This window comes from Muscardinus avellanarius, assembly GCF_963383645.1.
Source record: "Muscardinus avellanarius genome assembly, chromosome: 21".
NCBI classification, from domain to species: Eukaryota; Metazoa; Chordata; class Mammalia; order Rodentia; family Gliridae; genus Muscardinus; species Muscardinus avellanarius.
In genome coordinates this window covers 16,549,451-16,577,027 of record NC_137807.1, presented here as the reverse complement: position 1 = coordinate 16,577,027, position 27,577 = coordinate 16,549,451, and the positions used below count along the sequence as shown (strand labels likewise).

At 59.6% G+C, this 27,577-nt stretch overlaps 2 protein-coding genes across 5 annotated transcripts; one reads left to right on the top strand and one right to left on the bottom strand.

The window, feature by feature from the left end:
• Positions 1-224: 224 nt before the first annotated feature.
• Positions 225-21,511, top strand: SMTN (smoothelin; the record flags this gene model as incomplete). Of its 4 annotated transcripts, XM_080717864.1 has the most annotated exons (19): positions 225-308; positions 5,131-5,279; positions 5,625-5,718; positions 6,424-6,502; positions 6,592-6,689; positions 7,475-7,765; positions 7,848-7,920; positions 8,527-8,598; positions 8,676-9,164; positions 9,313-9,485; positions 12,354-12,506; positions 12,587-12,662; positions 13,460-13,624; positions 13,700-13,762; positions 13,971-14,052; positions 15,515-15,688; positions 15,810-15,927; positions 16,435-16,586; positions 21,361-21,511. In XM_080717864.1, the coding sequence occupies 19 exons, from the start codon at positions 258-260 to the stop codon at positions 21,509-21,511; spliced, it is 2,703 nt and encodes a 900-aa protein (XP_080573990.1). The 4 variants fall into 4 exon arrangements, with proteins under 4 accessions (XP_080573990.1, XP_080573992.1, XP_080573991.1 ...); XM_080717866.1 differs by lacking the exons at positions 225-308; positions 5,131-5,279; positions 5,625-5,718; ... (4 more) ...; positions 8,527-8,598; positions 21,361-21,511 and adding an exon at positions 17,457-17,601 and having other exon boundaries at positions 9,074-9,164; positions 13,700-13,777; XM_080717865.1 differs by lacking the exons at positions 225-308; positions 5,131-5,279; positions 5,625-5,718; ... (6 more) ...; positions 9,313-9,485; positions 21,361-21,511 and adding exons at positions 10,904-11,332; positions 17,457-17,601 and having other exon boundaries at positions 13,700-13,777.
• A 347-nt stretch (positions 21,512-21,858) lies between these two features.
• SELENOM (selenoprotein M) lies at positions 21,859-24,935 on the bottom strand. The gene is made up of 5 exons (XM_080717693.1): positions 24,736-24,935; positions 23,339-23,374; positions 23,186-23,220; positions 22,121-22,199; positions 21,859-22,050 (listed from the first exon to the last, which is right to left on the bottom strand). Exons 1-5 carry the CDS (start codon positions 24,862-24,864, stop codon positions 21,898-21,900), a joined length of 432 nt encoding a protein of 143 aa, XP_080573819.1. The 5' UTR covers positions 24,865-24,935; the 3' UTR covers positions 21,859-21,897.
• Between the last annotated feature and the right edge of the window lie 2,642 nt (positions 24,936-27,577).

The following is a 27,577-nucleotide window of genomic DNA, read 5'->3' as shown; positions in this document are numbered from 1 at the left end:
CTGGGTTTGGTGAGTTCTCCAGCAAACCACTCGAGAATAGAGGGCAACTCCCTGCCAGGAGCTACATTCTAGGATGGGACAGCAGTGGATACTCACGGGATGGAGAGGGGACTGAGGCACCGGGCTCACGTGCCTGTGGTTTCCAGAAGCCGCCGCAGGCCTAACTCATGTCTGTCCCCTGCAGAATTCCCTGAGGTGGTGTCAAGGGCGCTGGGAATCTCACCAGGAAGCGACCGACGGAGCTAGGGGCCAGCGAGATGGCAGATGAGGCTTTAGCCGGGCTGGACGAGGGCGCCCTCCGGAAAATGGTAAGTGGCCACGTTACCCCACTGTGAGGTGGGCAAGCCAATCCAGAAAAGCCGGGCCAGTCTAATGGAAAGAGCGGCTAGGGGAGGGCTCGGAAGAGGGGGTCGGGGAAGGGGCCAGGCTGGTTCCATGTGGCTGAAGCAGAGGCCCCTGTGGCATGCCTGTCCATGCCAGGTGCAGAGGCCTGGCCCTTCCCAGCCCCCCACCCTGCCACCACCTGTTTAAACAGTAACTGTGGAGACTCGCCCATGTGCAGCCACAGGTGTGGGGAGGCTGGCTCTGCCTCTCCCAGCAACAGCCTGGACAGTGCCCACCCCTGGAAGCTGGCCCAACGATAATGAGGGCAACAGTGGTTAATAATGCCGGGGCACAGCAGGGGGCATCTCCCAGAATGTCCACACCTGCCCTGAAGCCAGGACACTGCCGCTAGGAGAGGTAAAGCCACCTGCCCAAAGGCACACGGTCAGAAGCTGTTATCCTGACCCAAAGCCCTGGGCGGGGGACCAAGAGTCCTGGGAAAATCAGGCTGGCAGAACACATAAGTGAAAGAGGCTTTGTGGGCCCTTATGGAGTTCTGGGACTTCGAGGCAATCAATTTTCTGCTCAGAGTCTCAATTTATTTTCTTTTTTCTTTCTCTCTCTCTCTCTCTCTCTCTCTCTCTCTCTCTCTCTCTCTCTTTATCCTGGGGATTGAATCCAGGGTCATTCTACCTCCAAGCTACACCCCCAGTCCTATTTTTTTTTTTTTTTTTTTTTTTTTTGCAGGACTGGGGATGGAAGCCAGGGGCATTCTACCTCGGAGCTACACCCCTTGCCCTATTTTTTATTCTTTATTTTGAAACAGGGTCTCACTGAGTTGCAGGGGGCCTCACTAAGTAGCTGAGGTTGTCAGGTCTCAGCCTCCTGAATGCTGGGATTAAAAGCGTGTGCCACCATGTCCCACCCCAGCCCTATTTTTTATTCTTTCTTTTGAAACAGGGCCTCACTAAGTTGTGGAGGGCTTCACTAAATAGCTGAGGCTGGCCACAAACTTGTGACTCTCCTGTCTCAGCTTTCCCAGTACTGGAATTACAAGCGTGCACCGCCATGCCAGGCTGAGTCTGTTTCTTTATCTGTACAATGGGAGGAGGTGTGTGGTGTGTGTGGACACACAGTCTAGCTAGCTCCTAGGTATGAGGTTTGGGACAGGTCTACCCCATCCCCTTTCTTAGCCTCCTACCGCCGTGCACAGAGAAACCTGGCAGGAGAGAGGGACGCAGCAGGACAGAGACGCACCAACCAGCGAGGCAGGCAGCACTTGAGGGCCAGGGCCACACCCCACCCCCTGACCCTTGTTCAAGGGAGAAAAATTAAAGATTTACTTTCCTTAGGGGAAGACGATGATCCACTCCACCCCCACAGTAGTCCCCTGAAGGCAGCGGATGGAACCACCCAGGCCCGTCCAGCCGCTGGGCAGCGTCTGCTGCTGCTCTGACCTCACAGGGACTTGGCCTGTGAATCCTCAGACCAGCCAGGCATGGTGGTGCATGCCTGTGATTCCAGTACTTGGGAGGCTGAGGCAGGAGGACCGTGGTTCGAGACTAGCCTCAGCAACTCAGCAAGATTATCAGCAACTTAGTGAGACCCTGTTTCAAAATAAAAAATAAGCCGGGCGTGGTGGCACACGCTTGTAATCCCTGCGCTTGGGAGGCTGAGACAGGAGGATCGCACAGGTTCGAAGCCAGCCTCAGCTACTTAGTGAGGCTCCCACCAACTTAGTGAGACCCTGTTTCCAAATAAATATAAAATAGGTCTGGGAGTATAGCCCGGAGGTAGAAAGCCTCTGGGTTCCACCCCCAGTACCACCAAAATAAATAAATAAATAAATAAATAAATAAATAGAATAAGGCTGGAGGTGTGGCTCAGAGATAGAATGTCCCTGGGCTCAATCCCCAGCAACACACACACACACACACACACACACACACACACACACACCTGCTGTTGCCACCCTGCAGCCTGGAGGGGGGTGGGTTGGGTCACCAACTGTAACCACCAAGTCAGCTCAGCCCTGCAGCCTGGAGGGGGTGGGTTGGGTCACCAATGGTGGCCAGCAGTCAGCTCAGCCCCTCCCTCAGCAAGACAGTCCTAATGGGGTGGCAGAGTCAGAGGTTTCAGAGAGCCAGGCCCAGCAGCCTGGAGCGCACTGTGCTTGGGAGGCTGAGATAGGAGGGTTGCAGGTTCAAGTCCAGCCTCAGCAACTTTGTGAGACCCTGTTAACTACAGGAAGGAAAGAAGGGAGGGAGGGAGGAGACAAGCCTAGCTCGGAGGCTGGACGCTCTTGGGCTTAAACCAGAGAGCCCGCCAGGTCTCCGCGCATCCCGGTGTCCAGGGGTCTATACCGAGGCTCCAGTATGCCGTCCAGCCGCCCCTCGCCAGTGAGGTCTGGACCCTGGGGGAGAGCTTTAGAAAAGAAACAGTGGGGGGGGGTGTAGAATCGGTTCGCCCTGAGCCCCTCCCTGGAGAGGCCAGGAGGGGCCCGCCCGCCCGCCTTGCCTGGGCACCAGCTGAGGTCTCGCCCGCCCAGCCGGCGCTGCCCGAGCCGCCGGCCTCGTGGCAGGAACGGGGGCGCCCGGCCGGCTCCTCCCCGCGGCCGGGCCTTGTAAGGGAAAGCCGGGCCGCGCCGCGGCTTCCGGGCGCTCGCACGTTCCCGGGGACCCCGCGGGGCGGCGGGGGCCGGCGGGGGGCGTGGGTTCTGGGGGCCTCGGTGTCCTGGCCTTAGCACTAAACGGGCGCGGCCGAGCCTGCCAGCCTCCAGCGCCCCGGGGCAGCGGGGGTCCCCGGCGAAGTCAGCTGCAGGAGAAAGCAGGCCCCCGCCCCAGAGGAGGAAGAACCCTCTTTCCTCCCGGGAGATTTTCACCGGGCAGTTTCGGAAACCGCCCCATCTCCTTCCCCTTCCCCTGGAGGACAATGGCGCTCTGTGCTTCCTTCCCTCCCGCCCACCGCCCCTTCACACTAGCCTGGGAGGGTGGGGACACACAGCGGGACACTGGGCCGACCTTCACCCTCAGGCCCCAGGGACGGTCCTGCTGGAGGGTGGAAGGCCTAAGGAGTCCCACCTGCCCTCCCTGCCCCCTGGGGTCAGAGGGAGGCTCCCAGGGCCCGCAGAAGTGGTTGGGTTCCCACATCAGGCTGTTTACAGGGACCAGGAGCCCAGCTCAGGAGTCAGGCCCTTGGGAATGAGGACCTAGGGACAGAGGTCTGGTCCTTGCACTTCTGGACCGTACAGTGCAAGTGCTGCAGACTCAGGCTCCCCCCTTCTCCAGTAGCCCCAGCTTTGGCACCTTTCCTGCATGGGGCCTCAACACAGTTCCAGGGCCCTTGAGGTTCCACCATGACAGGACCCAGCCTGAGCTATCTTCAATCCGGGCAAGCGCTGGAGAGAGTCGGAAGCCTGGGTTCAAATCCGGCTGCAGGCATTTGCCCCGAGCCACATTTTCTCCCCTGTCGGAGGAGCGAAACGCCACATGGGGGCGGTGTTTGTGAGGTGAGGACCAGCGAGGCCTTAGCAGGGCGGTTTACGCAGCTGGATTCTCAGTGCCTGCTCCTGCTCCTCCTCAGCCTCTCCTCTCTCCCTCTCGCAAAGGCTAGAACTCAGCAGAGGGGGTGATAACACACCCACACATCACATACTCGGCCTGTCACTGCCCCCTCCCCACCCTGAGGTAGACGGCATTATCCCATTCAGCAAAAAAGGAAAGACAGACAGAGAGGTTAAGGATTGTGCCCCTGACCACCCAGCCAGACTAGATTGGGGCTGGGATTAGAACAGCTTGGGGTTCCAGCCTGAGCCGAGGGCACCCTCCTGGAGCTCCCCAGGGATGTGGAACTGAGAGGACTCCGTCCCCCTAGGGCTTTCCCCACAATTCAGCAAGCTGGCTCGTGGCTCAGCTGGGCCATCCACACCTCGCGGCTGAAACCTACACACACCCACACCACCACCTGGCTCCCACGCTGAACAGGAAGGAACCACAGAGGGGAAGCTAGGAAGGAGGGGATAAACCTTCCGTGGCCCTGCCTCCGGGGTGTTTTGTAGGGTAGGGACAGAGAACCCGCACTGGAGGCTTATCTCCCTGAGGTCTCCCCGGAGGCCTTGAGCGGGCCTCTCCTTTGAGCGACAAAGAATTCCAAGGTGGCTCTACCAGGTAGCATGGGGAAGGCACCAGGCTCCTCCTCCAGCTTCCCAGGGGCTGTGATCTGTTAGGAGCCCCTGCCCCCATGGATAGCCTCTGGGTAACCCAAGGGGCAGCTGCCTTATTTCTCTGGGGGATTGGCCCACCCCTCTAGGCCCTGGCTTCTGCAATGGTGGCTAGAACCAGGCCAGTCCAGGGGAGGAAGAAAATAGCCCCTGGCCAACCAGCAAGGAGTCTCCCTTATTCCTGGGGTCCCCAGACACCCACGTCACACTCCCTCCCCATGGACTGTGCTGGTGGCTCACAGGCTGTTCTCTTCCTCCGCCAGTAGCTCCCTAGCTCTTGAGGGTTTGATGAAGGGCCCCAAGGAGCAAGACCAAGTGGCAGGAAGGAGTGCCTGGCCGCTCGGGCAGCTGCTGGCTGCCCGCTCACAGTAGGTGCTCTGTGAACCACAACGCACAGCAGGCTCCCCGCGCCCTGAGCTGGGTCCCCCCACCCCGAGACCCTGAGTGGGCGGCTGGCACGTGATGGGCTCAGGGCGGCGTGTGCACACAGGCCACCCATTGTGCCCCGGGAAGGTCTGTGGGCAGCTGGTGCCAGCCCTCCGCCCCTGACAACTACGGGCTGCCCTTTGCCCCCACCTGCCCTGCAGCTAGAGGTCACAGCGGATCTGGCAGAGCGGCGGCGCATCCGTTCAGCCATCAGAGAACTGCAGCGGCAGGAGCTGGAGCGGGAGGAGGAGGCCCTGGCATCCAAGCGCTTCCGTGCCGAGCGGCAGGACAACAAGGAGAACTGGCTGCAGTGAGTGGGCGCTGGCGTGCGGTGGGCAGGGCGCGCTGGCTGCAGTGAGTGGGCGGTGGGCAGGGTGCGCCGGGGTTCGTCCCGTGAGTGAGCCTCCTGAGCACAGGCAAGTCTGCTGTATGCATGGCTTTGGAATATCCAGGGATGTTTGTGGTCACGGACCCTATGCTGATCGTGGGTCCTGGCCACGCTGGTGTGGGCCAGCATGGCTGAGCTTGTGGTACTAGTGCCCACATTCATGGGCATTCGTGTATCTGTGTCCTGCGAGTCCTGGGCACCCTCTCTGTGGGACATCCCCTGTGACCCACAGAGGCAGCAGTGGTCACCGTCATGTCGTCCCTACAGCTCTCAGCAGCGGGAAGCCGAGCAGCGCGCTGCCCTGGCGCGGCTGGCAGGGCGGCTGGAGTCCATGAATGATGTGGAGGAGTTGACCACTCTGGTAAGACCCCAGCCAGGGCAGGGGACAGGGAGGGGGACAGGGCAGGTAAAGACCTGGACTTCAGAGCTGGGCACGGTGCACACACCTGCAATCCTAGTACTTGGAAGGCTAAGACAGGAGCATCCTGGGCTGGAGGCCAGCCGCAGCAATTGAGCGAGGCCGTGTTTCAAAATAAAAACAATAGCCAGGCGTGGTGGTGCGCGCTTGTCATCCCAGCATTCGGGAGGCTGAGATGGGAGGATCGCGGTTCCCGGCCAGCCTCAGCTACTACGTAGTGAGGCCCTCCGCAACTTAGTGACACCCTGTTTCAAAATAAAGAATAAAAGTGGGGCGTGGTGGCTTGTAATCCCCATGCTGGGGAGGCAGAGACAGGAGAATTGTGCAGGTTCGAAGCCAGCCTCGCTGGTTTAAGAGACCCTGTTTCCAAATAAATATATAAAATAGGTCTGGGAGTGTAGTCTGGAGATAGAAGGGTTTCCAGGAACCCCAGTACCACCAAAACAAAAACAAAAGACAAACAGGGCTGAGGGGTGTAGCTTGGAGGTCGAATGCCCCTGGGTTCCATCCCCAGACCCACAAAAATAAAAAGGTTGGAGGTTATAGCTCAGAGGTAGTGCGCCCCTGGGTTCAATCTCCAGTAGCAAAAGAAAAAACGAAAACAAGACTTGGACTGCACAGCCCGACACCATGGCCTCTCGCTCACAGCTGCGCAGTGCCGGTGAATACGAAGAGCGGAAGCTGATCAGAGCTGCCATCCGCCGCGTGCGGGCCCAAGAGATCGAGGGTATGCGCCCCATCCCGGCCCCTGCCCCGCACTGTGCCTCCGCACACCTCCAGCCGTCCGCCTCACACTGCCTTACCTCTGCCCTCCAGCTGCCACCGTGGCTGGGAGGTTATGCAGCGGGCGTCCCAACAGGGAACCCAGAGACGACAGCCAGGGGCGGCCAGTGCACAGGCTGGAGCGGCGGGAGGTAAGGAGCGCGGCCCGTGCCCACAGACGTACCTGTGGGTCTGCTGCGTTGGCATTTGACCAGGACAGGGCCCCGGCCTGTTTGCGACAGTGGGGCTTGTTTCAGGCTGCTGCCCACTCTCAGGCGACCTCTGGCCACTTGTCCTTTACTCCAGACTGTCTGCCCCCGTCCTTCCCCATCACCACCTGTGTCGATTTGTAGGCCCCTCTCCCCTCCACTCTCCCTGCCATCTTACTGCGAGGCCAGAGGGATCTCTTGCAAATGCAGATATGACCCCTGCTTAGACTTCTCCCCAGGCTGCCCTCCACCCTCCAGACAGTCTGCGTTCTTACCTTACTGATTCTTACCACCAGCACTGTTCACAGGGTCTCTGATCTCCAGGGAGTGGGTGCAGCCAGGCCACTGCAGGTTTTCTAAATGGCCACCAGAGGCCGCTGTGTCCCCAGTCCTGGCAGATCAAGCCTGCTCCCTGATCAAACCTGCAGAAGTAGGCCCAGGGACCTCTGCTCCAGGAACCTATGCCTGGGGTTCCCCGCAGGTCTCCTGCTATCCCTAACTACTGACATTTGGACCTGGTCCTGTCTTAACTGCCTTTGGCTAGGCAGTGCCAAGAGATTGGGAAACGGGGACCAGAGCTGCCCATGCTTGTGCAGGTGCCCTCCGGAAGCCACGCCAAGCCCTTTGCTTTGCATACCCTGCCTGGGTGCCTGCAGCCGGGCCCTCCATGGCTGGGGGTAGCACGCAAGGTTAGGGGGCCTTTGTTGCATCCTTTGGGTCCCCCGCAGGTGCCAGAGCCCAAAGAACAGGAGCAGCAGGCAGAGGTCCCAGAGCCAGCCCCAGCCCCAGGGAGCGCCAGCCAGGACGTGACCACGGTGACAGTGCTGCTGAGGGCCCCGCCTGGGGGTGCACCCAGCTCGCCCACCACGGCTTCTGAGCCTCCACTGGAGGGGCCCAGTACTGCTGCCAGAGCTCCAGGCAGCCCTGAGCCGCCACCGAGCCCCGCTGGGGCTCATAGCCCTGACTCCTCCCGAGAGTCTCCGGTCCCATCCAGCCCTGAGGGGCCGATGGGTAATAAGGTGAGTCTGGACCAGGGACAGGCTTTCCAGGCAGGCCAGCTTCTCCCTAGAGGCAGCCGCCTATGCTGTTTCTCCCTTGCAGCCCCTGCCCAGCCCCGCAGAGCCCCCTGCTGCCCAAGGCCCCAGCACAGACCCCCCCAGTACAAAAGGAGCAGGTAAGGGTCCCCACAGGGTGGCGACAGGTATCTGCCTTCCCCTGCCCAGCCTCCCAGTTCTGCGGGTAGAATGGGCTCTGGTGCTGGACAGCTGCAGCCTCCTCAGGTCCAGGCAGTCCCTGACAGCCCCCCCACTGCCCCTGAGGCGTCCCCGCCCCCCGGCCAGGCCCACCCCTGCCACCCATGGCCCGGAGGCCTCCCTGCAGCCTTGAAAGGCAACGGACCTCAGACACATTCTTCTCCCCAATAAGGGAGTGCACCCATCTCCCAGTCGGAGCCTCGGGCAGTGCTGGCTGGGGGGGTGTCCACAGGCTCATCAGCTAGGAGGACCTGGGCACCCTTCCTCCAGCCCAGGTCTAGTCCCAGCCCCCAGAGCGTCTGAGTCACCCTGGGGTCAGTGTCGAGGGGCGGGAGGTGGCTGCCTGTTGGACAGATGTGGCTGGATGGGAAGGCCTTAGCACTGTGATACAGGAGGGGAGAGAAGGTTGAGGGGTGAGGAGGGGTCGGAGCTGTGAAGGTGTAGAGGAGGAACAAAGATGTGGACACCCCTCATCTGCTCCCCTTCTCTTCCTCCATGTGGCCTCTACCTTCTCCCTCATCTGCCAGACCTGGCCGGAGCCCTACCCTGCCAGCGGACCTTGTCTGTGCTTAGTCCCCGCCAGCCAGCCCAGAGCCGAGGTACTGCCTGTCTCACACCCCCGGGAGCTGGGCATCCTCTGGCTGCCCAGCCTCTGACAGCCATGCTGTCCTTGCAGAGCCCACCCCCACTGCCAGCGGACCTTCCCGGTTCCAGCGGGCTGGCTCCGTTCGAGACCGTGTCCAAAAGTTCACATCCGATTCTCCCATGACTGCCAGGCTCCAGGACGGCCCGGCCCGGGCGGCTCTGGGTTCCCCAGCCCCTACGAGACTCATGGGCCCCTCCTTCATCAGCACCACGCCTGCCTCCTCCTCCAGCAGCTCTGGTGACAAGGCGCAGAGAAGAAGAGCCCAGCCCCTGGTCCAGCCTGGGAGCTGCCCCCAAGGGGAGGGCCCTGGGGGGCGGAGCTTGGACACCAGGTCCCTTGAAAACGGAGCAGGGGGGGCCGTGGCCTGCTCAGAGGAACCCAGTGCCCCGCCACCTGCAGCCATAGGCCTTGCTGAGCCAGCAAGCAGTATGAAGACTACATTCACCATTCAGATCAAGGATGGCCGTGGCCAGGCCCCCACGGGCCGGGCGCTGCTGCCCAGAGGCGAGCAGAGGGCAGGTAGGCTGCCCCGCTGACTCCCGTGCTGGGCAGTGCCTGCAGCAGGCTCGGGGTGCCCCAAAGGGTGCACTGGGACAAGGGTGCAGGCAGCCTCGGCGGGCACGGCCTTCACCTCATCCTGCCTGATGGAACCTTTCTTCCCACCCAGAAATGACACTGGGGCTCCGGGCGCCCCCCACGCTCCTCAGCACCAGCCGTGGGGGCAAGAGCGCTATCACCCACGTCAGCAGTCCTGGGACCCTGGCCCGGCTGGGCAGCGTCACGCACGTCACCACCTTCAGCCATGCCTCCCCTGGTGGCCGAGGAGGCCGCAGCGTTAAGGTGAGCCCCTCCTCACCCCACCAGCCCCCCACCCGTCAGCGTCCCGATGGCTACTTAAGGGTGTGGAGCTGCGGGGCTCTGCTCCTCCCACACACAGAGAAACTGAGGCCCAAAGAGAAGGTGGCTGATGTATAAGCCACCAGGGACTGGCCTTACGCTTCCTGCTTCACTCCAAAGTTGGTTGATTTATTCCTAATGAACAGATGGGGAAACTGAGGCTCGGAGGGGGCGGTAGGGACTCCCCCGCTCTTCCCGCGGCAGCCCAAGTGCCCCTGCCCCCACCTGCACTAGACGTCAGCCCTGAGCTATAGAACAGCTCGTCCAAGATCAGCCCGACCCATTAGGAGATTGAAGATCAATGATTAGCATCTGCGGCGCCCTCCCTGCGGGGTGGGCGGGAGCATGGATGGGGGCAGGCAGGCAGGGGCACCAGGCAGGTGAGGCGGCCGCCTAGCAGGTGCCACAGGAACCGAATACACCGCACCCTGCTCCATGAATTATTCCCAAGCTCTGGATCCGCTGGCTCAGAGCTCCTTCGGGGAAGGTGTCCCCACAGGCAGCTGGCTGCCCAGGTAAAGCCCTCCATGCCAAGCCAGGGACCGAGTTTGTTCGAGGTGAGATGGTCAGAGCCACCTTGGGCCTTCTCGGGGATGGCAGGGAGAGTGGGCGAGAACACACCCTTCCTCCAGCAGCAGGCCCAGCTGCCCTCTGCCACAGAGTTGGGTGGAGCACCGAGGGGGTGGTTGCAGCTGAGGCCTTAGGGTGATGGAAGGTGCCCAGTGACACTTGGGTCTGGCACTGCCAACTCGCCTCAGTTTCCCCAGCCCTGGGGAGCAGGGGGTGTGACTAATGCACTTGCTCAACGTCTGCGGTTGGACTTGAGCCTGAGGGCAGGCTGGAGGTCTTCTACCTCAGGACGAAGCCCTTGGGCCGAGTTCTAAGTCCCCCTACCAGCGCCTCCCTTTCCCAGTCTCTTGGGGCTCTCTAAAGCAGCTGGCCCAGGGCAACGGCCTGAAGGGCCTGGAGTCTGGCCGTTGGGTCCTCACAGCTAATGTGCACAGGGGCTCGACAGGCCTGTCCCCTGCCTCGGTTTCCCCATATGATCTCTGTGATGCTTCAGAGCTGTGCAGCCTTGCTGGGCTGCAGGTCTGTGATCTCAGTAGGGCCAGGCCGGGCCTGGCGGTCCGCCTGTTGGGGCAGGCCGCTCCTCCCCCACCGTCCCCTCCACAGAGGAGCCCAGAATAGGTTTCTATTTGGGCTGCGGCTCCAGCTGGCTGAGAGGCCAGCAGGGGCGGGGCAGGCCCACTGCCCTTGCCTTCGCCCTCCGACCAGCTACAGAGACTCTGCCTCTGCTAGCCATAGGCAGCAGCCTCTGCCACTGTCCCTCCATTACACCTCCTTGAGTCCCCATCAGCACCATGCCAGGGATCCCAGGGCCCGGGCCCGAGATGGCTGGAGCCCTGGAGGAACGGCTGGGCCGGGCGCTGGAGGAGCTGCAGGCGGTGGCGGAGGCAGGCCGGGTGGCCGTGACCCGGGCAGCCGAGGCAGCTGTGGCCGCGGTGGAGCCAGTGGCCCAGGCAGCTGAGGAGCTTCGGGCCGAGACGGCAGCACTGAGCCAGCGTCTGCAGGCGCTGAGCAGGCAGGTGGAGGTGCTGAGCCTGAGGCTGGGGGTCCCCCTTGTGCCGGACCTGGAGCCTGAGCTGGAGCCCAGTGAGCTGCTCCTGGCTGCTGCAGACCCCGAGGCCCTCTTCCAGGCAGCAGAGGGTGCCGGGACCCCAGTGGCCCACCCGCCCGCCTTCAGCACCCGCCGCCGCTCCTCCACCGGCCCCAGCCACAGCAGCAGTCTCGTAAGTGCCCCGGGGCTGCTGGGGTGTGGGAGGGGCGTGTTTGATCCAGCCCTGCGCCTGCCAAGTGACCTTAGGTGCGCACGACCTTCTCTGAGCCTCAGTTTACCTATCTGTATGGGGAACCAGGGCACTAGCACTCTAAGACTGGGACAAGAGCACACCAGGCTCCTGCCCTGAAGCATGCAGGGCAGCCACCCTGGCATGGCCCAGCCCCCAGCCCCACCCCTGCACCCCCACCCCAGCCTTGCTGGAACAGCTGCCGCCTTGGCTCTCCTTACCCTCATGGCAGACAGAGAGGCCCGGCCAGGCAGGGAAGAGCCGTCATAGCTGGGCTGGGCCCTTGGCTTCAAGGGGCTGGAAGACGCCCCAGGAGGGTGGGGGGCCAGGTCAGGCCATCCTTGGAGGATGGTTTCCAGGAAGGGGAGAGGGGAAGCGATCTGATTCAGAGGAGCTTCAGAGCAGTCCTGGCTCAGGACAGCCCCAGTCAGACACCTGGTGAGGAGCCTGTGGGCCCTGCTCCAGCCCCCTTGGCAAGGGAAGGCTGGGTATGTGCTGCCTGGGCTCCGGCTCGGGACCGGGCTTGGGCACGCGCAGGAACACTTAAGAGCCTGCCTGGGATGGAGCAACACAGAGAACCCAGCTCAGGAGTTAGGACCTTTACCTCAGAGCCCAGGCCACACCACATGGATGGCACCATGGGCAAGCCATCCAGCTGGCCTGAGCCTCAGTGTCCACTCGTGTTGGCTAGGGACCAGTGAGATCTCAAGGCTTGCACACACGTTTGCTACTGAGTGGAAACCATTGTACGTCACTACCACTGGGCAGGTATGATTCTGGCTATCCGGAGCGGCCAGGACAAGGCCTGACCACCATGTGGCCCTCCTGGAGCGAGCAGGCTGGCACACTGCCAGCCATTTCTACACCTGTGCCAACAACCCAGGACTCGGTCCTCTGACCCCTGGGGACCTGGTGGGCTTCATCTGCACCCCTGCTTAAAGGCCACGCCGTTCCTGCCCCACAGATGGGACCAGAGCCAGCAGAGCCCCCCTCAGCAGCCGAAGAAACAGCCGGTGGTGCCGAGCAGAGCCGGGTAGACAAAGCCCCGGAGGGGCGGAGCCCGCTGAGCGCAGAGGAGCTGGCGGCCATTGAGGATGAAGGAGTCCTGGACAAGATGGTACGGAGGGTCTGGCGGGCGGGGGTGGCAGTGTGGGGACCCACAGCCCCCCAGGTGGGCAATGACAGCTCTGTCTGCAGCTGGATCAGGCCACAGACTTTGAGGAGCGGAAGCTCATCAGGGCTGCGCTCCGGGAGCTCCGACAGAGGAAGAGAGGTAGAGTCAGGGGCCCACGCACGGCCGCCGCCCCTCGCTCTGAGCCCCTTCGTGGGTGCTCAGCTTAGCCGCTGCCCCAGCTTTGCCTTCCCTAGACCCAGCGGTCCCCTCGCCTCCTTCCTCCGCTCCCTCCCGAGCTGCTGCCTCTCCTCCCGGCTGCCCCAGTTGCCGCCCCCACCAGCCGGCTTCCCTTCTCCTTCCTGGACCCGGCTCCTCTCTCCCCAGCCACACTTCCCTCAGATCCAGTTGCCTCTCTCAGTGCTGTCAACTGCGTTGACACGCCTCCCAGCTGCTCCTCTCTCCCCAGCGGCCACCCCAGCTCTGTCCCCACCTGCCCACTGCTTAGGCCCCGTTGACCCCTGCTCTGGATCAGATTGCTTCTCAGAGACGTCTGATCGCTCACCCCCTGCATCTAGACACTCCTTCCTCCAGCCACTCTTCTCCCCCAAGACCCAGTTGACAGCCACCTTCTCCCTCCCTGGATCTCTCTCTGCGACTCCCTCCCCAAATCGAGCTACTCTCTTCTGACTCAGCTACTCATCTCTACAGAAACGTCCTGAGATCCAGATTCCGGCTATTCCATGTTCCCTAGTTTCTTTCTGCCTGTCCATCGCCGCCCCAACCCCACGCCCTGCCAAGTTCCAGCTGTCCCCTCGCCCCCAGCTGCCCCTGCCCCGCGCCCGTGCCACCTGTGTCTTTAGAGTTTCTAACAAGCCGCCCCAACCCCATCTTGTGTGCCTGTGCATCCGTGTTGTGTGGGCACGTGTGTGGGCACGCACGGGGCATCTGCCACCCAGACCAGCGGGACAAGGAGCGGGAACGGCGGCTGCAGGAGGCCCGGGCCCGACCCGGAGACGGCCGAAGTGGCGCCACCACAGAGACCACCGCGAGGTCCAGCCAGCGGGCAGCCGACGGCTCAGCCGTCAGCACCGTGACCAGGACCGAGCGGCTTGTCCACTCCAGTAAGACGGAGCAGGGCTCGGGTGGGCGCCCTCACGGAGCCCCTGGGCCCTCACCCCGCTCCTCTGCGCCCACAGGTGATGGCACTCGGACGGCCCGCACCACCACCGTGGAGTCGAGTTTCGTGAGACGTGCGGAGAGTAAGGCCACCTGGTGTGGGCCGCGCCACCTGCCTCCTCCTCTGGCTCCTCCTCAAGAACTTTCCTGTGTCTTCAGCTCGCCGTCCCTTTCTCTTCTGCCTGTGTCTATCACCATCTCTTCCTCCTGACAGCCTCCTTCCATCTCCTGGTGTCCGGCGGGGCCTCACCTCGCTCCGCTCCCCAATTTTTTTTCTTTTTTCTTTTGCAGATGGCAGTGGCAGTACCACAGTGCAAACCAAGACTTTCTCCTCCTCCTCTTCCTCCTCTTCCTCTTCCAGAAAGATGGGCAGGTGAGCGGGGGCGCCCACTCCCAGGCCACAGAGGTGTCAGCACCACAGATGAGTACACTGAGATGCTGGAGGGTGGGTGACAGGTACGCGCCCAGGGAGGGTCACCGCGGGAGTCGGGAGTCGGACCACGCCAAACCCTCAACCACCATGGCAGGAGGCGGCTGCTCAGGGATATCGCGGATCTGCGTAGAGCTCACAGCTGAGTGGCGGCGGCAGCAGCACTGGACCCTTGGAGGGGCCTAGCCTGCCACCCGCCACTCCCAAGGGCCTGCAGGCCACTCCAGTCACCGAGCGCCTTTCACCCCTGAGCCACGAGGGGGGCACCCCATGTTACAGAGGGTGGATACGCTGGCAGAACTGGGACTGAGGCAGATCCCAGCTGGGAACTGGGGGACCCAGGAACTCTGAATCAGAGCCCTGCATTTAAGTTTCAACTCTGAATGTCCTCTAAGATCTTACACAAAGGACTGACAGGGATTTCGTTTTCATCAGCATCATCATTATTATTATTTTGTATTGGTAACTGAACCCAGGGACAGTCTATTCTGACAGCCTTTTTTTTTAATGGCCTAAGTTGCTAAAAGTCTCACTAAATTGCTGAGGCTGGCCTTGAACCTGCAGTCCTTTTTTTTTTTTTTTTTCTGTCTCAGCCTCCCAAATACTGGAATTACAGGCATGCGCCACCACACCTGGCTCTCATTTTTCTTATCTTTATTGGGAAAGGATGGGTCCCTCCTTCCCTAGCCCAGGGGTAAAGCGCTTGCCTGGGTTTGATCCCAGCACTGCAAAAAATTAAATTGGCACACAGAAAAGGTTCAGTGAACATGAGCTGTTATTAATTTCTGTTACTGGGCTGGTCATTTTTCCTAACCAGGCGTGGTGGCGCACGCTTGTAATCTCAGTGCTTGGGAGGCTGAGACAGGAGGATCGCAGGTTCAGAGTCAGCCTCAGCATCTTCGTGAGGCTCTCAGCAACTTGGTGAAACCCTATTTCCAAATAAAATACAAAAATAGGTCTAGGGGTATAGTATAGGCTGGAGGTAGAAGGCCTCTGGGTTCCACCCCCAGTACTGTGCACACACACACACACACAGGACTGAGGGTATATTTCAGAGGTATGTATATCTCTACAGTCAATATCCAGTACAAAAAAAAAAAAAAAAACCGAAAAGAAAGGTGTGTTTTTATTACTAAGACCCAGACTCTGAGCTGCCTGTAATGCGACAGTACAGTGAATATTGGCAGAGAACTGTCTAACCAGAAGGTCTTGGTTTCCGACCTCCTGTCGTTTGCGCCTTGGTGTACTCCTCTGTAAGATGGGTATGATGCGGGCGCCACCTCTCTGGTGCGAGTTGCAGGTTCCGCACTGCGGGGCATCGGGCGGTCCGGGAGACCCCCTCCCGCAGCGAGCTGGGCAGCGAGCCGCCCTCCACGTTCCACCTGACACCTCTCTACCCCTCCAGCATCTTTGACCGCGAGGACCAGACCAGCCCGCGGCCTGGCAGCCTGGCGGCGCTCGAGAAACGCCAGGCAGAGAAGAAGAAAGAGCTGATGAAGGCGCAGAGTCTGCCTAAGACCTCGGCGTCCCAAGCGCGCAAGGCCATGATCGAGAAGCTGGAGAAAGAGGGCGCCACGGGGTGAGGGATGGGGGGCGGGGCCTGGGTGCGTGGAGCGGAGGTCCCGCTGTGTCTCGGGAGTGGGCCCACCGAGGGGGCGACTCAGCAGTCTTGCGCCTGTGCCTCCATACCCCCCCTGCAGCAGCCCTGGAGGACCTCGTGCAGGGGTACAGCGCTCCACCAGCTTCGGGGTCCCCAATGCAAACAGCATCAAGCAGATGTTGCTGGACTGGTGCCGGGCCAAGACTCGAGGCTACGAGGTGAGCCCCGGCGGGCCCAGTGGCCTCCCCAGACCCAGCTGGCACCACGGAAAGACTGTTGGGAATTTACGCCGCACCGTAGGCCTCACAGCTCCCGCGTGCTCCTGCGGGGGATATAGAAAACTTTCTTAACGTGCAAACTGAGGAAACGTACCTGCCCCCGATCCCAGAACAAGGATTGAGCAGGGGCAGGGCCTGATGAGAGCCCCTTGGGCCGTAGCCATTGTTCAAGGCAGACCCCGCTCTTGGTCTGCCCTCCACTGGGTGGATCTACCTAAGGGAGGGGAGTGATGGGTGGCATGGGGCCTGTGGGTAGCTCTGTCCCCCTAAATCATAGACAGGAGCTGACTGAGTTAGAGCAGGCTCCTGTTCTGACTGCTCTCCTGCTGGGCAGCCTCGAGCCAGATAAGGGGCCTCTCTGAGCCCAGCTGCTCTAGGTCTGAAATGTCAGAGCAGTGGGGGATTGTGGACACCCCGGGGTCCTGACCAGCCCTTCTGCCTCCACAGCACGTGGACATCCAGAACTTCTCCTCCAGCTGGAGCGATGGGATGGCCTTCTGTGCCCTGGTGCACAACTTCTTCCCCGAGGCCTTTGACTATGGGCAGCTGAGCCCACAGAACAGGCGCCAGAACTTCGAGGTGGCCTTCTCATCTGCTGAGTAAGTGTGGGCCGGTGTCGCCTGGGCTCCACTGCCCCGAGCCCCTGGAGCTGGCCAGCCGCGCTGTCGGCCTGAGGCTGAGACCCCCATCCCCAGAGAGTCCCTGTCCTCCTCTGCCCCACCCGCCCTCTGCTGAGTGTGCCAGGTGCCTCCGGAAGGAAGGAGCGGCAGGCCCGCCTACCAGCCCAGGCCGAGCCCAACAGGTGGCCCTGTCCATGACACTCCCTCCTCCTCCTCAGCCTTCTCCCTCTCTCCCTTTCTCTGTCCTCTATCCCCACCCCTTCACCAGAGCTTCCTGCTCCCACGGGATCCCGGCTGGAGATTCCAAAAGGAGGCTCCTGGTCTGGGCACCGTGCCCGCAGAGCCTATGTAGGACGCGGGCAAGCCCTCCACTTTGGAATCGTTACCCCTCCGCTCACCTCACCCTCAGCACCCTCCTCCATCTCTCTTTCCTTCTCTCCCTTCCTCTTTCTGGGTCCCTCCAGGTTTCTTCCTCCTCCTCCCCCACCTCCTCTCACGCCTCCCTCACCCCCTCCCCGGGGCACAGCCCTCCTCTCCAACCTGGGCGCCAACTCCGTCGCCCCCACCCTGCGCCCCGCTTGCCCCAAGAGTTCTCTGCACCTGTGACTGGTCTGCCCCCACCCCTGTCTGCATCGCGCACCATTAGTGACGGGTAGTAAGCGGCACGTCCACCGTGGGTAGGGGGCATGCGGGGGGCCGGCCGGCCGCAGCACGAGAACGTAACTGAACTCATGTCTCTGTGTGTGTGTACGTGTGTCTCTCTGTTCTCCTCCCTTCTTCCTCCTCCACCTCTTCCCCTCTTCCCCGACTGGGCCCTGCCCCCCGCCCCTGCCCGGCCCGCCTCCCCAGGACCCATGCGGACTGCCCGCAGCTCCTGGACACAGAGGACATGGAGCGGCTCCGAGAGCCAGACTGGAAGTGCGTGTACACGTACATCCAGGAGTTCTACCGCTGCCTGGTCCAGAAGGGGCTGGTAAAAACCAAAAAGTCCTAACCCCTGCTCGGCCCACGGTGAGAAACACAGCCTCTCCCACCTGCCCTGTTGCACCGGAATCTGCTCATCGGGGCTTGGAGAGGGGCCGGGGAAGTGGGCGGGGAGGGGAATGCAGAGGGATGTGTGGAAAAGCCAGAGGACGCTGGGCTTGGTGGCACATGCCTATAATTCTAGTACTTGGGAGGCTGAGTCAAGAGGGTCGCGGGTTCCAGGTCAGCCTCAGCAACTTATAAAGGGTATAACTTGGAGGTAGAATGCCCCTGGGTTCAGGCTCCAATACCTCCGCCAAAAAAAAAAAAAAATTGCCAGAGGAGGCGATAGAACCCTGTCTTCTGGTCTTTCAGTTCAGGGCCTAGCAGGTGAATCCATGATTCACAGGCACAGCAGTAACCCAGGTGAGCAGGGCTGTGATGGGGAAGCCCAGGAGGCCACAGAAGCCCAGGGGAGGCCCCTGACTCAGGCAGTAGGTCTAGAACGGCAGTGGACAGCCTTGCACACTAAGCCGGGCTGGTGTCCTACATCTGTAAGCCCAGTACTTGGGAGGCTGAGAAAGGAGGATCACAGGTTCAAAGACAGCCTCAGCCATATAATAGGATTCTCAGCAACCTAGCAAGACTCTTGTTTCTAAATAAATAAATAGGAAGGAAAGAAAGGCCAGGGCTTGGATGTAGAATAGCTCAAGGTTCAATCCCATTACCAAAAGAAGTAGTAATAGCAGGAGGAGGAGGAGAAAGAGGAGGAGGAGGAGGAGAGGCTTCCTGACAGATCTGGTTTGGGGAGGGAGAATAAGGGTCAAGGAGTTCCCCAGGGCACCAGTTCAACAGGAAGATGTTTCTGGCTGAAGGTCCTGGATTCCCCAAGCCAGCCATGGCATGCCTTCTCTGGTCATCTCATCTGAGAGCCACAGCAGAGAATGCAGGCCCTGAACCCGCTGCCCCATTCTAAGCAAGGTGTGAGAGAAGGGGAGAGGTAGGCTCAGTGTCCCCAGGAGTGAGGGACTGGGTCAGAGCTGAGGCCAGAGAGTGGGCTCCAGACTCCCCGGTATTGGTGGCTGTTGTTCCTGCCCCATCACTGTTTTCCCACCTATTTGGTTTGGTTTGGTTTGGTCCTGGGGATTGAAATCAGAGGCATTCTACTTCCAAGCTGCACCCTCAGCCTTCTTTTTTTTTTTTTAAGTGTCTCGCTAGGTTGATGAGAGAGAGTCTCACTACTTGCTGAGGCTGTCCTCAAACCTGCAACCCTCCTGTCTCAGCCTCTCAAGTACTGAGATTACAAGTGTGCACCACCACGCCGGGCTTCTCGCCTATTACGTAAACACAAGGAAAAGCAAGAGATTGAAAGGGTTCATGGAACCTGGCATGGTAGCACATGCCTGTAATCCCAGTACTTGGGAGGCCGATACAAGACGATCACAGGTTTGAGGCCAGCCTCAGCAACTTAGCAAGCCCGTTTCAAAAATAAAAAACAAAATATGGCTGGGGTATGGCTCAGAGGTAGAATGCCCAGTACAAAGGGATTGAGAGGTCGCCCAAAGTAGTGTGAGTGTGGGGCCGAGTCAACCCAGGTGCACCCAGGAGCCCTCAGCCCCAGTCACTGTGGAGCAGCCTGCGTGCACACATACACGAGGCCTGCAGGTGAGGGGATGGGCTTGCTGCTCTCTCCAGGTCATATATGGGCCTAGCTCTTTGCCCACAGGCCAGCCTGGAGCGAGTGGGCCCAGCGCAGCCCCCGTCCAGTTGGAAAGTGTGACTCAGCCTCGCCGTTGCTCCGGCTGCCTGGTGTTTGGCCTGTCACTGGGCAGCCTGAGCCCTGAGCGTGCACCCCAGAGTAAACAATGGCTTTATAAGGTCTCCAGGAAAGGCACCAGAGGCGGGCAGGGGCTCCAGCGCAGGGGAGGGAAACCGGGATCCCCGGGAAGATAGCCCAGCTGGACGAAGCTTCAGAGAGAGAGGCTGCCTCTGCAGGCCGTGCGGCTGGGGAAGCAAGCCCAGTGTGGGGCAGGGGTGGCCCCGGGGCACGCAGCACAGAGCAGAGCCAGGAACCTCTCACTTGCCCTAAGCGCCTCTGAGGCCTAACGGGCTGGGGAATGCCTATACTGCTATAAAGAGGAAGAAAGGGGCCGGGCCTGGTGGTGCGCGGCTGTAATCCCAGTACTCGGGAGGCTGAGACAGGAGGATCGCAGGTTGAGGCCAGGCTCAGCAACTTAATGAGACCTGAAACAATCTAGCAAGACCCTGTTTCAAAATGAAAAATAAAAAGGATTGTGGATGTAGCTTGTAGGTAGAATGTCCCTGGGTTCTATCCCCAGTACCACCAAAAAAACAGAAAAGAAAGGAGCAGAGTCACAGAACAGGGCCTTATATAGCATCTACAGGGGTCAGGGGTAGAGCCTGGACTGGAACAGGTTTTATGCGTCCCAGGCTGCTTCTCTGAGAGAGTCCAGATGAGCTGGAGGTAAGCCGGGGCCTGCCACAGGCAGGGGTTTGACTGTGAAGGTTCAGGAAGCAATATCGGGCTCTTCCGTGTCCCAGAAACAGGAGCAAATCCCTGCCTTCCCTGCCAAAGCAAAGTCTCAGCAGCACCGACCGAGCGCGTGCTGTGCCAGGCAAGGCTGGTGGGAGGCAGCCAGGCAGAAAAGGGTTTGCTGCTGAGCATGGTGGTGCACACCTGTAATCTCTGTACTTGGGAGGCAGAGACAGGAGGATTGCAGGCTCGAGACCAGCCTCGGCAATTTCACAAGACCCTCTGCAAGTTCATGAGACCCTGTTTCACAATTTGAAAACTAGGGCTTAGAGTGTAGCTCCGAAGAACACTCCTGGGTTCGATCCCCAGTACTCCCAAAAAAAGAAAGGAAGGGAAGGGAAGAAAAGGAAAAGTTTTGCTCAGTAGAGGAAGAGAACAGAACCGAAGAACAGATTCCAACTTTAGGGTTCTGGGCTATGTGCTTGGGTAATAGCCACAGTCTACATACCCAGAGTGGGGAACGGGCTCCTGCAGTACAGCGGGGAAGGTGTCTAAACCCACTGTCCCCACTGAGCTGTGAGGCTTAAAATAAGCAACTCTCTCTTCTGGAACTCAGTTTCTCTGTAAAGTGTAGCTAGCACTCTGGAGGAAAGTCAGAAGGGTGGTCCCGCCTCCCTTGCTCTACCCAAGAATAGTAAAGTACACACACTCTCACACGCACACACTCTCACACGCACACACTCTCACACGCACACTCTCTCCTTGGCTACTATTTCCAGCAGCAGGGTTGTTCTCTGGACCAAGGACAAGGCTTCCTGGGCTTCTTGGCTGGAAGTGCCAGGTCAGAGAGATGGCGGCTAATCACTGGAAGCACAGAGGGTCACCAGAGTGAGCCCTGGCCATGGGGAAAGGGTTACCCATGAGGCTGCCCCCTGGGTGCAGTGGCCCAGCGGAGAGGCCTTCACCCGCTGGAGCTGCCAGGGTCTGGAGCTGCCTGGGTCTGGAGCCAGGGCCTCCCCAGGGCGGGAAGGCTGGGGGACACAGACCCCCACCCTGCCTGTCTGGGAGGGGCAGGCTCTCCTCTCCCCATCTGCTCTACTGCCTAGCTCGGCTACTGGCAGGACGGGCTCGGGCTCGGGCTGGCGGGGGCCGAAGCCTCCCGCCCTTCTGGTAGGCCCTGCCCCTATTCTTGAACAGTGTTGTTTGTGAGACCCGCAGAGCCTGCAGGGAAAAGATCTCGAGGCCGAGGGGCGCTGCAGAGGGGGCTGGCGCTGACCACCCCCGTGCCCCCCACAGGATGCTGGTGGACTGCGTGCCCCTGGTGGAGGTGGAGGACATGATGATCATGGGCAAGAAGCCCGACCCCAAGTGCGTCTTCACCTACGTGCAGTCGCTCTACAACCACCTGCGGCGCCACGAGCTGCGCCTTCGCGGCAAGAACGTGTAGCCGGCCGCTGGCCCCCGCCCACCACGCCGCTCTGTCCGACGCCCGCCCCGCTTGCACGCGCTGCGATTTGATAAATTATTGGTTTCCAAAGACCCTGGCCCCTCTGCGCCTCTCTCTGGTGAGGGGGGAACGAGCGGGCTGCGGCTTATCCCGGGAAGGTCCCCGGCTCCCGCAGATGCGCGGCTCCTGCGCCGACCCCCTCCCCCGACCCCCTCCCCCGCCGCCGCGAAGGACACAGGACACAGCTAGGGTGGGAAGGGCTTTAGTGCGCGGGGAGGGGGGGAGGCCTGTGCAGCCTGCCCGGAGGCGAGGCGTCGGCCCTCAGCGAGGGAGGCGCTCCCGGGATGCTGAGGGCGTCATTCTGCCCCCGGGCTCGGCAGGCGGCCCTACAGGTCGGCGCGGCCCGCCTCGGGGGGCTTAGCCGGCGCCCACAGGTGCTCGTCCGGCACGCGCGCGTCGGGCGCCGTCTTGCGGTAGAAGCCGAGCTCCTGCACCAGCGCGTTGATCTCCTCGCGGGTCATCTCGCTCAGGGGGATGCGCTGCGGAGGAGGGGCGGGGTCAGGCGAGGCCCCGCCCCCGGCCCGCCCGGCCCCGCCCCCGCGCTCTCACCTCCAGCTCCTCATGGCGGTGGCCCAGCAGCACGAGCTCGGGGTCGGCCCCAGGGAGGTGTTTCATCACCAGGTTGTGGCTGCACGGAGTGTTAAGGAGTTTGTATGGTGGTGGGCAGAAAGAGGCGAGGGCCCCTGGGGCCTTGTAGAGGAGGCCACGCTGCTTTCTTTGCGGAACGCTTGCTTTGTGCCCAGGTGGGGCCGGGATCCCCAAAGGCCCGTGAGGAAATTAGGGAGGTCCAGGGCCCTTCTAAGTCCACTAGTCCATCTAACTTGCCTACCCAATTTGGAAACCACTTTCGAATTCTCCCAACAGTCAGTATCAGTCAATTCTACCTGTCCAAGAAAAACGAGTGGTGGCACACACCTGCAATCCCAGTGCTGGGGAGGCTGAGACAGGAGGATCACAGGTTTGCCACCAGCCTGAGCAACTTGGGCCCTACGCACTTAGTGAGACTCAGTTTCAAAATAAAATAATAAAGTAGGGCTGGGGGTGGAGTTCAGTAGAAAAGCCTCCAGCTGGGTGTGGTGGTGCATACTGGTAAACCCGGTACTCGGGAGGCTAAGACAGGAATATCCAACATTCAAAGCCAGCCTCAGCAACTTAAGCAAGACCCTGTTTCCAAATTTAAAAAAAATAGGTCTGAGGGTGTAGCCCAGAGGTAGAAGGCCCCAGTACACACACACACACACACACACACACACACACACACATGTAGAATGCCTCTGGGTTCCATCCCCAGTAACACACACACACACACATTATATATATGTAATATAATATATAATAAAAAAAACTTGGAGATAGAATGCCCCACGTTCAATCCCCAGTACCTAAAAAAGGAGGGCCAGGGTGTAGGTCAGAGGCAGAATGATCCTAGGTTCAATCCCCAGTGCCAAAGTAAAAATAGGGCTTGGGGTATAGCTCAGAGGTAGAATGCCCCTGGGTATAATCTCCAAAGAACCAAAGGACAACCACTGGCCATCTCTACCTGTGGAGTTAAGTGACAGGAAACTCTCCCCGGCCTCCTCACTTCCCCTTCCCAGACCAGGGGATGAAGGATACTAGAGTGGAATGTCCTGAGTGACGAAGGCCTTCACCTGAGAAGGAACCAGAGCATCAGAACGTGACCACATCCCCCCACAGCCCTGCACCCAGCCGTCATCTGGACCCTGCTGCTCACCGCCCCGGGGCTCAGGGGCCTTCCTTCACACTCACCTCCTTCAGGCGGTTCAGCTGTCATCCTCCGCAGGTCTGGAGGGGCACAAAGTGGAGGAGGTCAAGGAGCCCCTCACCTCTCACCTCAGTCACACCCCCAGGTGTGACCCATCCCCCCCCTCCCTGAGTTGACTTGCACAGTTGCCAAGGTATGAAGGAGATGAAGGTCCCTTGTGGGCAGAAGAAACTGTACAGGTGAGAAAGTCAGGTCTGGATACACGAGGAAAAAGGAGGAACAAGCCTGGGGACCCAGGGGCTTGCCAGCCTGGGGCCGTGCCTGAACACCCTACTGATGGTTAATTCCCAACACTCAGGAAACAGAAAAGCTAGCCCTGCCCCTCTCGGAGACCCAGGCCTGGCCTTTCACCCCGGAAACCTCAAGGCAGAGCCTGACCAGGAGAAAACAGCTCCTAACTGCCCTGGGGGCCCCATTAGTGGCACCTGCCATCTGGTCCCTACCCTACCCATGCAGAGCTGGCTCTGCCAGCCACCTGCGGCTCAGCCCCACAGACCATCTGGTTAATTCCGGAACACAGGAGGATGGGTGAGTTCCTCCAGCATCCCTCAGGAAAGGCCTCCTCCCAGAGAAGTCGGACCCAGGACTACCATCCCAGTCTCCTTATTCAGCCTTTTTTCTTTCCTTTTTTTTTTTTTTTTCAGGGTCTTATAAGATGCCGAGGGTCTGGCTAAAATGCTGAGGCCGGCGTCAAGTCTCTGATGCTCCTCTCAAGTACAGGTATTACAGGTGTTCACCATGACACCCAACTCTATTCCCTTTTTTTTTTTTCCCAGACAGAAAACTTAAGGCTCAGAGAGAAGCTGTGCTTGTCCAAGTCACCGTAGCCAGTAGAACTCCAAGGGGGAATTTTGTGGTGGGGAGGAGGAGGGCTATTGTGTAGTATCAGCAAATCCCAGCTCCTTTCCCTGGCTTCTGCAGAGTGAGAGGGGAGATACCCAGAACTCCCCTCCTTCAGGAAAGGGAAGGGTGACTCCCTGGAGCCCCAAGCCCAAGCATTGAAGGGGGGGGGGGATTCTAGGAAAAAGTGGTCTGATGGGGGGCGTGAAGCTGGAGCTTTTTCAAGGAGCAACTTTGGGAGTGTCCGTTTGGACCAGAAAAGAGTCAGGGGCCTGGGCCACCGTGTCCAGAGGCCGCTGTCCAGTGGATGGGGGCAGAGCAGGGCTGGGAACGATGCTAGGCCGCAGGGTGGATGTCTAGGGCTGCCACGGTGGGTGCTGGGCATCCTGGCGCCGGGGAACAGGAGGGATGGACCCGGGGCCATCGGGAGAAAAGGGAGTGGGGGGCTCGGGGCGCTGTGTTTCTGGAGCCGGTGGGGGCCGTAGTCCCGAGGCTGTGGGCTGCAGGCTGGCGGCGGGGGGCGCGGGGCGGGCGCACTCACCTCCACCCGGGCCCGAGCCAGGCCGCGCAGACGGTCCCAGTCCGGCCGGTAAGTGGCGGCGGCGGCGGCGGCCGGGGCCACGAGCGCCGCGAGGAGCAGCAGCGCCGGCAGCGGCGGCCGGCGGCTCATCGGTACCGGGCAGTGATGCGCAGGACGGACGGAAACCACCCGGCCGCTGCGCCACGTCTGGCCCGCCGAGCCGGCTGGGTCCCCGCCGGAGGCCCCGCCCCCGGGCTAGGGCCCCGCCCCGCCGGAGGCCCCGCCCCCCGGGTTAGGGCCCCGCCCCGCCGGAGGCCCCGCCCCCGAGCTAGGGCCCGTCCGCCTGAGGCCCCGCCCCGGGTTAGGGCCACGCCCACCCGGAGGCCCCGCCCCCGAGCTAGGGCCCCGTCCCGCCGGAGGCCCCGCCCCGCTTGAGGCCCCGCCCCCGAGCTAGGGCCCGTCCCGCCGGAGGCCCCGCCCCCGGGCTAGGGCCCCGCCCCCGGGCTAGGGCCCCGCCCCCGGGCTGGCGCAGGGCCTGAAGATCCTCCCCGCGCTGTTCAGCTCGCTCCTGGCCGTGGACCACGCCGCTTCCAGAGTCCCAGGAATGTCCAGGTTCCTTCTGCTTGTGGACACTGTGGACGGTCCTGCAGGGTGCGGCCAGCAGAGGGTGCAGGCGGGGCGCGGACAGACAGGTTTCTGGGTCAGACCCTCCAGTTGCAGATAGGGACACGGAAGCCTTGTTTGTGCATCTGATGTCTGTGGGTGAAATTCCGATGGAGGCCTTGATTCCATGGTAATGGTGCCCACTCCCTGGGAGTTGTGAGGGTAAACGAGTTAACAGACACAAAGCCCGAGAGGAGGGTCGGTGGTCGGGGCTGGCTTTCATGATCAGGCCGTCCTCACCTCGTCCTTGCCGGCCCCAGGAACTGCGGCGCACGGGGTAGGGAGTAGGCTCAGTCCATTTAGTTATGGGTGTGGAATTTAAGCCCCAAACATCTCTAGCCTCGTCTCACCAGATTAAAGATAACTAGATCGGGTTGCCCTTTCCCCTTTACAGGCCGTCAACACACGGAGCAAATACAGGCAGCCCTTTGTCAACTAATCCCGAGTTGAAAATATTTGGAATTGGGCCTGGTGGCGCGTGCCTGTAATCCCAGTACTTAGAAAGCTGAGACAGGAGGATTGCAGGGCCAGGGCCACCTTCAGCAATTTAGTAATCTCCGGGGAAAAAAAATGAAAGAAAGAAAGAGAGAAAGAAAGAAAGAAAGAAAGAGGGAGGGAAAAAATTTGTTTTGTTGTTCATACCTGGGATTGAACCCAGGGGCGTTCTAACTCAGAGCTACACCCCAGCCTGATGTTATTCTTATTTTGAAACAGGGTCTCACTGAGTTGTGGAAAGCCTCACTAAGTTACTGGGACTATCTGGGAACCTGCCATCTTCCTGTCTCAGCCTCCCAAGTACTGGAATTACAAGCATGCACCACCACACCTGGCTTAAGAAATTTTTTTTTTTTTGGTAGTACTGGGGGTTGAACCCAGGATCATTCTGCCATCATGCTACACCTTGGTCCTATTTTTATTCTTTACTTTGAAATAGGGTCTCACTAAGTTGCAGAATACCTTACTAAGTAGCTGAGGCTAGCCATGAACCTGGGATCCTCCTGTTTCAGCCTCCCAAGTACTGGGATTGCAAAGCATGATCCACCACGCCTGGCAAGAAATGATTTTTGCAAGCAAAAATTGCACCTGTACTGAACATTTACAAATTTTTGTGGTTGATGTTATTCCACTATTTACTTATTGTTTACATTGTATTAGGCATTATAAGTCATCTAAAAATGGAGATTGAATTTAGGATTACTCTACCACTAAGTCACACGCCCGGCCCTTTTTATTTTTTATTTTGAAACAAGTCTCATTAAGTTGCTGAGGCTGGCCTCGGATTTTCAGATCTTCCTGTCTCAGCCTCCCAAGTATTGGAATTAGAGGCATGAGCCACTGCACTCAGCTACAGATGGTTAAAGTATACAGTGGAGCCCGGCAAGCGGTGCACACTTGTAATCCCAGTACTGGGGAGGCTGAGACAGGAGGATCACAGGTTTGAGAAATACCTCAGCAAGTAGTGAGACTCTCATCAACCTATTGATTGAGGTCTTGTTTTAAAAATAAAAATAAAAAATAAGGCTGGGGTTGTATCTTGGAGGTAAAATACCCCTGGGTTCAATCTCCAGGAACACACACACACACACACACACACACAGAGTATATGGTACTGGGCATGGTGGCACACATCTGTAATCCCAACATTTTGGAGGCTGACATAGGAGGACCATAGGTTCAAGGCCAGCATGTGGTATCTTAGTGACATCCTGTTTCAAAATAGAAAATAAAAAGATCTGAGGGGGTGTAGCTCAGTGGTAGAAACCACGGTGTTCAATCTCCAGTACCACATACAAAACACTGGATTTTACATAAATAAGTAAATAATTGAATAGAAAAAGATAGATTTATTATGATGATGATGTTTTCTTTCCAATAAAGAAATTACAATTATTAATTTTTTTTTAGTACTGAGAATTGAACCCAAGGGCATTCTACCTCCAAGCTGCACTTCCAGCTCTATTTTTTTTTTTTTTTTTGCGGGTCTGGGGATGGAACCCAGGGGAATTCGACCTCCGAGCTACACCCCCTGCCTTATTCTTTTCTAATCTTTATTTTGAAACCAGGTCTCACTGAGTTGCAGAGGGCCTCATTAAGTAGCTGAGGCTGTTTGCAAACCATGATCCTCTGGTCTCAGCCTCCCGAGTGCTGGGATTACAAGCGTGCGCCACCACGCCTGGATATTTTTATTCTTTTTTTTTGT